Source organism: Polistes fuscatus, unplaced genomic scaffold, assembly GCF_010416935.1.
Source record: "Polistes fuscatus isolate 324 unplaced genomic scaffold, CU_Pfus_HIC Scaffold30, whole genome shotgun sequence".
NCBI classification, from domain to species: domain Eukaryota; kingdom Metazoa; phylum Arthropoda; class Insecta; order Hymenoptera; family Vespidae; genus Polistes; species Polistes fuscatus.
In genome coordinates this window covers 286,318-296,493 of record NW_025113108.1, presented here as the reverse complement: position 1 = coordinate 296,493, position 10,176 = coordinate 286,318, and the positions used below count along the sequence as shown (strand labels likewise).

Sequence of the window (10,176 nt, the reverse complement as noted above, 5' to 3'; positions counted from 1 at the left end):
AACTTAAGTTTTAAATAATGTTTTAGAGCATAACACGAGCTTTAAAAATATCATGTTAAAATTTAAAATTTTTTAGTTTTCGAGTAATTAACGTTTTATGTATAAATTACTTCTTTTTTAAGACACCCTAGTATTTAACATACTTAGCTTAACATCATGTTGTTAGGCATTAAAAAAGCTTTTAAAATTGCTATTTTAATACATTTTAAAATAAGTTACTCTTTGAGAAATTAAAGTCTATGTGTACAGCTTCTTTTTTTTTTTTTAAGAATATTAAGTTTTAAATACTCAAGTTTAGCATTAGATTTTAGAGTTCTTAAAAGAGCTTTAAAATGAAATATTAAAACATTTCAAAATTTTCTTGTTTTCAAGTAATTGAAGCATTTTTTATAGATTCCTTCCTTATTTTTAAAACCCTGTATTTTAAATGCTTAAGTTTTAAATCGGGGTGTAGAGCAAAAAAAATCTGTAATATAAACATTTATAACATTTTAGATTTTGTTAGTTTTCAAGTTATTAAAGTATTTGTGTACAAAGTATTTCTTTTTTTAAGAACCCTAATTTATATTAAGAATTATGATTAGCATAAAATTTGAGGGCTTAAAAAGAGCTTTAAAAGGCTGTCTTTAAAATGACTACTTAAAATATAAGCTTTGAATTATTTTAAAATTTGTTAATTTTCAAGTTTAGAAAAGTTTTTGTGAACAGATTTCTTCTTTTATTTTAAAAACCATATATTTAAAATTTTAAGTTTAAATCAAGTTGTAGAGCATAGAAGAGCTTTAAAATGACTATAGTGTAACATTTTAGAATTTGTTATTTTTTAAAGTTATTAAAGTTTTTGTGTACAAAGTACTTCTTTTCTTTTAAGTCCATATGTATTTTAAATACTTTTCATGACATCATTTTGCTGGCCATTAAAAGAGCTTTAAAATGGTATTTTATAACATTTTAAATAAGTAGTCTTTGAGAAATTATAGTATTTGTTGTACAGCTTCTATCTTTTTTATTAGAAAAAATATAAGTTTTAAATATTTAAGTTTAACATAAGCTTTTAATGCATTTAAAAGATTTAAAATGACAATATTAAAAAATTTTCAAAAAAAATTGTTGTTTTCGAGTTATGGGAGTTTTTGTTGTACAGATTCCTTCTATTTTTTTAAAAAACCCTATATATTTTAAATACTTAATTTTAAATCACGTTGTAGAGCATTAAAAGAACTTTAAAATGACTATGGTATAACATTTTAGAATTTGTTATTTTTAAAGTTATATGTTTTTTTGTACAAATACTTCTTTGTTTTAGACACTTATGTATTTTCAATACTTTTGCCTAACATCATGTTGTATAACACTAAAAGAGCTTTAAAATGGCTATTTTAAATAATTTAAAAATTTTAAGTCTTCAAAATTAATTTTATGTGTACAGCTTCCTTCTTTTTTTTTAAACCCTATGTACATTAAATAATTATATTTAGCATAAAATTTAAGAACATTTAAAGAGCTTTAAAATTACTTCTTTAAAATGACGTCTTTTAATGACTGATTTGAATTTTTTTAAATAATTTTAATTTTTGAGTTATGGAAGTATTGTTTACAGATGTATTATTCTATTTTATAAAAACCCTATAAATTTTAAAAATTTAAGTTTTAAATAGTGTTTTAGAGCATAAAACGAGCTTTAAAATGATCATGTTATAAAATTTTAAAATTTTTTAGTTTTCGAGTAATTAAGTTTTTGTGTACAAATTCCTTCTTTTTTTTTAGACAACCTCTGTATTGAACAGGTATGTTAAGAATCAGGTTATAAGGCATTTAAAGAGCTTACAAATTGCTATTTAAGAAATTTTAAAAGTTGCATTATTTCAAGTAATTTAAGATTTTGTGCAAAGATTCCTTTTTTTTAAAACACCCTATATATTTTATTACTTAAATTTAAATCAGGCTATAGAGCATTAAAGAGCTTTAAAATGACTATAGTATAACATTTTAGAATTTGTAATTTTTAAAGTTATTAAAGTTTTTCTGTACAGATTACTTCTTTTTTTTAGACACCCTATGTATTTTAAATACTTCAGCTTAACTCATGTTGTTGGGCATTAAAAGAGATTTAAAATTGCTACTTTAATACATTTTAAAATAGTTACTCTTTGAGAAATTAAAGTCTATGTGTACAGCTTCTTTATTTTTTTTTTTAGAAAACTATTAAGTTTTAAATACTCAAGTTTAGCATTAGATTTTATAGCTTTTAAAGAGCTTTAAAATAAAAATATTAAAACATTATAAATTTTCATGTTTTCAAGTAATTGAAGCTTTTTTTTTTGGATTCCTTCCTTATTTTTTAAAACCCTGTATATTTTAAATGCTTAAGTTTTAAATCAGGGTGTAGAGCAAAAAAAAAGCTGTAATATAAACATTTTATAACATTTTAGATTTTGTTAGTTTTCAAGTTATTAAAGTATTTGTGTACAAAGTATTTCTTTTTTTTAAGAACCCTAATTATATTAAGTAATTATGATTAGCATAAAATTTGAGGGCATTAAATTAGCTTTAAAATTGCTGCTTTAAAATGACCACTTTAAAATATAAGCTTTGAATTATTTTAAAATTTGTTAATTTTTAAGTTAGAAAAGTTTTTGTGAACAGATTTCTTCTTTTATTTTAAAAACCATATATATTTTAAAAATTTAGATTTTAAATTAGGTTGTAGAGCATTAAAAGAGCTTTAAAATGACCACGTTATAACATTTTAGAATTTTTTAATTTCCAAATTATTAAATTTTTTGTGAACAAAGTACTTCTTTTTTTTTTAAATCCCTATGTAATTTAAATACTTTTGCTTAACATCATGTTGCTGGCTATTATAAGAGCTTTAAAATTGCTATTTTAAAACATTTTAAAATAAGTAAGTCTTTGAGAAATTATAGAATTTGTGTACAGCTCCTTTCTTTTTTATTTTAGAAAAAATATAAGTTTTAAATACTTAAGTTTAGCATAAGCTTTTAAAGCATTTAAAAAGCTTTAAAATGACAATATTAAAAAATTTCAAAAACATGCTTTTTTTCGAGTAATTGAAAATTTTTTGTACAGATTTCTTCTTCTATTTTAAAAACCCTATATATTTTAAAAACTTAAGTTTTTAATAGTGTTTTAGATCATAACACGAGATTTAAAATGTTGTAAAATTTTAAAATTTGTTAGTTTTCGAGTAATTAAAGTTTTTGTTTATATATTCTTTCTTTTTTTTTAGACAACCTATGTATATTAAACAGTTATGTTAAGAATCTGGTTATAAGGCATTTAAAGAGCTTACAAATAGCTATTTTAAGACATTTTAAAAGTTGCTTTTTTTCTAGTAAATAAAGTTTTTGTGTACAAATTCCTTCTTTTTTTTTTAATACCCTATATATTTTAAAAATTTAAGTTTTAAATCAGGTCGTAGAGCCTTAAAAGAGCATTAAAATGACTATGGTATAACATTTTAGAATTTGTTATTTTTAAAGTTATAAAAGTGTTTTAGTACAAATTACTTCTTTTTTTAGAAATTCTATGTATTTTAAATACCTTGCTCAACATCATGTTGTTGGACATTAAGAGAGCTCTAAAATGGCTATTTTAAATCGTTTAAAAATTTGTTAATCTTTAAAAAATTAAAGTTTATGTGTACAGCTTCCTTCTTTTTTTTAAACCCTATGTATATTAAATAATTATGTTTAGCATTAAATTTTAGGACATTTAAAGAGCTTTAAAATTACTTCTTTAAAATGACTTCTTTTAAATGACTGATTTGAATTTTTTTAAAAATTTTTAATTTTTGAGTTATGAAAGTTTGTGTACAGATGTCTTCTTCTATTTTAAAAACCCTACAAATTTTAAAAACTTAAGTTTTAAACTTAAGTTTTTTGAATAAATTCCTTTTTTTTTATGACATTCTATGCATTTTAATACTTCAGCATAACATCACCTTGTTTGGCATGAAAAGAGCCTAAAAATTGCTATTCAAAATCATCTTAAAATAAGTTACTCTTTGAGAAATTGAAGTTATTTTGTACAGCTTCTTTCTTTTTTTTAGAAAATTTTTAAGTTTTAAATACTAAAGTTTAGCATAAGATTGTAGAGCTTTTAAAGAGCTTTAAAATGACAATATTATAACAATTTAAAATTTTCTTTTTTTCGAGTAATTGAAGCTTTTGTTTAAAGATTCCTTCTTTATTTTTTAAAACCCTATATATTTTAAATGTTTAAGTTTTAAATCAGGGTGTAGAGCAATAAAAAAGCTTTAAAAGTACCATGTTATAACATTTTAGAATTTGTTAGTTTTCAAGTTATTAAACTTTTGTGTACAAAGTACTTCTTTTTTTTTAGACACTCTATATACTTAAATACTTTTATTATTGTACATGGTTTCCTTCCAGTGTGAAAACGGAACAATTTCACCGGTGTCTTTCTTTGTCTTTCATGATTTAAGTATTTTTGGATTCTTCTTAACCTAGTTAACACTAGAACTACCAGACAAGTCAAAATGACTGGTCGCGCAACTTCATTATTTAATTCCTACCTCACGTTACATTTTTTTCTCAAAATTATATGATGACTTTTCTGGATATAAGGAATGGTTTGTAAAAATAATTTTTATTTTTTTATAACCTAAACAGAATTCGAATAAATTTTGGCATTTGCTACTTCTACCAATACCAGTCATTTTGACTGGTACTTCTTAAATTCGACATAAATCTGAAAATATCTATTTTTTGAAATCAACACCGTCGATTAGATATTTAGACGAATATATTATTACTTGTTGTAATATTTTCTCTCATGTTACTGCTTATTTGGCGATAATACATAGTGATATAATCGTTGCCGTAGTGTATCGAAATAATAGAATCGATGTAGTTTTACGCGATCATTCTTTATTTCATAGTCGTGGGAATAGCATCTATTTATTATCTATATAGCGATTTTTTGTAATCTATAAAAAATGTCAAAACGTATAAAAACCTCTAATTTGCTGCGAAAAATAAACAATATTTCAATGGAAGCTTCTGATATCGAGGATGAAAAAAGTGACCAAGAAGATATTGAAACAGTTTATAGTGGTAATAATGATGAGTTTGATGAGTTTGAAGATCATGAAGAAGTTCGAGAGTCCTCGGACAGTGAATTAGAAAATATTTTGAATTTACGGGAAAAAAGACGTGCTCGTATAGTTTCAAGTTCTGAAGAGGAAAAAGAAAATATAAATAAAAAAAATGAAATTGCTGCAGACGGAACCAATTGGGAAAAAGTTCAAGAAGGATCTACAACTGTAAGATTACTACTTTATAATATTTTCAAAGATATATCCGGCCCCACAGGATATGCTAAAAGAAATATTATCAAAAATGAAGTAAATAGCGCATTTTTATTACTGATTGACAGGAATATTCTTGATTATATAATATCTTGCACGGAATTAGAAGCTTTTCGAGTTTTGGGTAAAAAATGGACTCTAAGTGAAACAAAAATTAAAGCTTTTATTGCAATTTTCTATGCTCGGGGAGCATACAAAGCAAATAATTTGAATCTGTCATATTTATGGGACAAAGAATGAGAACCGAATTTCTTTTCCAAGACTATGAGTCGAAATAATTTCAGTGAAATTTTAAAATTTATTCGCTTTGATAAAAAAAGTGAAAGAAGCCAAAGTTTGAAAAATGACAAATTTGCTTTGATATCAACAGTATGGGATAGGTTTATTCAAAATAGTCAAAATTGCTACAAGCCAGGAGAAAATATCACAATTGACGAACAACTCTTTGCAACAAAATCCAGATGCCGATTTCCGCAATATTTGCCGTCTAAACCTGACAAATTTGGAATAAAATTTTGGCTTGCATCTGATGTAAAAACAAAATATATTCTAAATTTGTTTTCTTATTTAGGGAAAGATGAAACACGAGCAAAATCGCAATCTCTTAGTGAATATGTCGTACTAAAACTTATCGAACCATATACTATGAAAGGAAGATGTATAACAACCGATAATTTTTTTACAAGCTTACCGCTAGTATCCACATTGCTTTCAAAAAAAACCACGCTTGTTGGCACTATACGTGGCAACAAAAGAGAATTGCCAAAAATTTGTAAAATAAAGAAGGATACTATGACTCGTTTTTCATCACTACTCTATAAATCAAATAATATTACCCTTACAATTTACAAAAGTAAACCGAAAAAGAAAGTTTTTATATTGAGTTCTAAACATAAATGTATCAAAATTGGAAAAAGTAATAAAAAGTTACCCGAGACGGTTGAATTTTATAATAAAACTAAATTTGGAGTGACATTACAGACCAAATGGCAAAAAAATATAGCGTAAAATCCGGATCTAGAAGATGGCCGCTCCAAGTATTTTATAACATTTTAGATTTAGCTGGCATAAATTCCTGGATCTTATATAAGGAAACCACAGGTGAGACAATATCTAGACAAGACTTCTTGTTTCAACTAGCAAATGAACTTGCCATTGAATATGTACAATCAAAAATCAAGCAACAAGAAACTACTGCTCCAAGTACATCAACGAGTTACCTTCTTCACGTAAATGGTGTCAAATAGGGTTCTGCAATAATAATAAGACTACTGTCATTTGTAATTTATGTAAAAAATATGTTTGCAAACAATGCACTACAAAGATAAATTACTTTTGTAAGAAATGTCACGAATCATAATCAGGTAAATAACAATCATTTTAATATTTTAAATTAAAAATAATTAATAATAATTTTTTTTTTCTATTTCAGATTCTATTACATTTTTAATAATAAAAAACTTCTTATATTTACTTTATTGTATGTTTATTTTCTTCTTTTTGTTTCTAAAAGTTCCATTTAAACTTGTTAGTATCATTAAAAATGTTGTTATTATAATTAAATTATTATATTTTTAAAAATTGTCATCATATAGATGTATTTCCATACCCTTATATTCATTCTATATGATAATATAAAACAAAACAATAAAAAAATTCTTCTGTTTTTACGATTAAAAATGACCAGTCATTTTGACTGGTCTTGGTAGAAGTAGCATTGTTTTTTTTCCGGTAGTTCTAGTGTTAAAAATCAAACGCTCTCTTTTCTAGTAAGTTGATTGATCACATTTCAAAAAGAATAAGATCTTTAATACTTTGAATAAATAATTCTTAAGAAAGTATTATAATATTGTTTCATTGCCAATACAAGGTAATTATGTTTGCCATTTAAAAGATCCTTGACACAGCCACTGTATTCTATTTGCAAAAAGATTCTTATGGCTTCTCTATGAAAAAGAAACTCGAGGATAAAAGTCTTGAATATTTTCTAGTAAGTCAATTGACAGTAACATCTTTCTTTGCCTGGTACGAGGCTTGGTAATACAATTTGTACAAGAAAAGAATTCTGAATATAATATGATTCCTATTTGTATTTTAAATTTGTAATAATCAGAATGCATTCTTTCTTCAATTCTTTTGATAGAATATTATTGTACATTGTTTCCATCCAGTGTGAGAACGGAACAATTTCACCAATGTCTTCCTAAATCTTTCATGATTACAGTTTTATTGGATTCTTCTTATCGTAGTGAAAAATTATACGCTCTCTTTTCTTGTACATTGATTGAAAACCGATGCAGAAAGAATAAGATCTTTATTACTTTGAATAAATATTTTTTAAGAAATTATTATAATATTGGTTCAATCCCAATACAAGATCATTACGTTTGCTGTTTAAAAGATCCTTTAAACTGCTGCTGCATACTATTTGCAAAATGATTCACATGGCATCTCTACGAAAAAGAAATTCGATGGTACATGTCTTTAATATTATCTAGGAAGTTGATTTACAGTAATATCTTTTATTACCTAGTAAGAGGCATGGTAATACAATTTCTACAAGAATAGAATTCTTAATATAACTTGATTCTTATTTGTAATAATATTTGTAATAATCAGGATTGATTATTTCTTTAGTACTTTGATAGAATATTATTGTACAAGGTTTTCATTCCAGTGTGAGAACGGAACAATTACACCGGTGTCTTCCTAAATCTTTCATGATTACAGTGTTATTGAAATCTACTTATCGTAGTGAAAAATCATACGCTCTTTTCTCCAGTACATTGATTGAACACCTATGCAGAAAGAATAAGATCTTTAATACTTTGAGTAAATATTTTTTAAGAAATTATTATAATATTGGTTCAATCCCAATACAAGATAATTTCGTTTTCCATTTAAAATATCCTTTACACTGCTGCTGCATTCTATTTGCAAAATGATTCACATAGCATCTCTAGGAAAAAGAAATTCGATGGTTCAGGTCTTTAATATTATCTAAAAAGTTCATTTACAGTAATATCATTCATTACCTGGTACGAGGCTTGGTAATACAATTTGTACAAGAATAAAATTCTTAATACAACGTGATTCTTATTTGTCTTTATATTTGTAATTATCAGGAGTGTTTCCTTCTTTAGTACTTTTGATAGAATATTATTGTACATGGTTTCCTTCCAGTGTTAGAACGGAGCAATTTCACCGGTGTCTTCCTAAATCTTTCGTGATTACAATGTTATTTGATTCTACTTATCGCAGTAAGAAATCATACGCTCTCCTTTCCAGAACATTGATTGAACTCCTATGCAGAAAGAATAAATTTATTAATACTTTTAATAAATATTTTTTAAGAAATTATTATAATATTGGTTTAATCCCAACACAAGATAATTACGTTTGCCTTTTAAAAGATCCTTTACACTGCTGCTGCATTCTATTTGCAAAATGATTCACATTGTATCTCTACAAAAAAACTAATTTGATGATATAAAAGTACTTAATATTTTCTAGGAAGCTGATTTACAGTGATATCTCTCATTACATGGTACGAGGATTTGCAATACAATTTTACAAGAATAGAATTATTAATACAACTTGATTCTTATATGTTTTTATAATTGCAATAATCAGAAAGGATTCCTTCTTTAGTACTTTTGATAGAATATTATTTTACATGGTTTCATTCCAGTGTGAGAACGGAACAATTTCACCAATGTCTTCCTAAATCTTTCATGATTACAGTTTTATTGGATTCTTCTTATTGTAGTGAAAAATTATACGCTCTCTTTTCCTGTACATTGATTGAAAACATATGCAGAAAGAAGAAAATCATTAATACTTTAAATAAATATTTTTTAAGAAATTCTTATAATATTGTTTAATCCTAATACAAGATAATTACGTTTGCTGTTTAAAAGATCCTTTAAACTGCTGCTGCATACTATTTGCAAAATGATTCACATGGCATCTCTACGAAAAAGAAATTCGATGGTACATGTCTTTAATATTATCTAGGAAGTTGATTTACAGTAATATCTTTTATTACCTAGTAAGAGGCATGGTAATACAATTTCTACAAGAATAGAAATCTTAATATAACTTGATTCTTATTTGTAATAATATTTGTAATAATCAGGATTGATTATTTCTTTAGTACTTTTGATAGAATATTATTGTACAAGGTTTTCATTCCAGTGTGAGAACGGAACAATTACACCGGTGTCTTCCTAAATCTTTCATGATTACAGTGTTATTGAAATCTACTTATCGTAGTGAAAAATCATACGCTCTTTTCTCCAGTACATTGATTGAACACCTATGCAGAAAGAATAAGATCTTTAATACTTTAAGTAAATATTTTTTAAAAAATTATTATAATATTGGTTCAATCCTATCACAAGATAATTATGTTTACCTTTTAAAAGATCCTTTACACTGCTGCTGCATTCAATTTGCAAAACGATTCACATAGCATCTCTACGAAAAAGAAATTCGATGGTTCAAGTCTTTAATATTATCTAAAAAGTTCATTTACAGTAATATCATTCATTAACTGGTACGAGGCTTGGTAATACAATTTGTACAAGAATAAAATTCTTAATATAACTTGATTCTTATTTGTATTTACATTTGTAATAATCAGGATTGATTCCTTCTATAGTTCTTTTGATAGAATATTATTGTACATGGATTCCTTCCAGTGTGAGAACAAAACAATTTAACCGGTGTCTTCCTAAATCTTTCATGATTACAGTGTTATTGGATTCTACTTATCGCAGTGAAAAATCATACGCTCTCTTTTCCAGTACATTGATTAAACA

The 10,176-nt window shown here is 25.3% G+C and overlaps 1 protein-coding gene across 1 annotated transcript; it reads left to right on the top strand.

The window, feature by feature from the left end:
* The first annotated feature begins 4,981 nt into the window (after positions 1–4,981).
* Positions 4,982–5,593, top strand: LOC122520333. The gene has a single exon (XM_043640429.1). It carries the CDS (start codon positions 4,982–4,984, stop codon positions 5,591–5,593), a length of 612 nt encoding a protein of 203 aa, XP_043496364.1.
* Positions 5,594–10,176: the final 4,583 nt, after the last annotated feature.

What these genes read in the sequence shown, in the direction of transcription:
- LOC122520333 (XM_043640429.1), top strand. Translation starts at nt 4,982, where the DNA reads ATGTCAAAACGTATAAAAACCTCTAATTTGCTGCGAAAAATAAACAAT.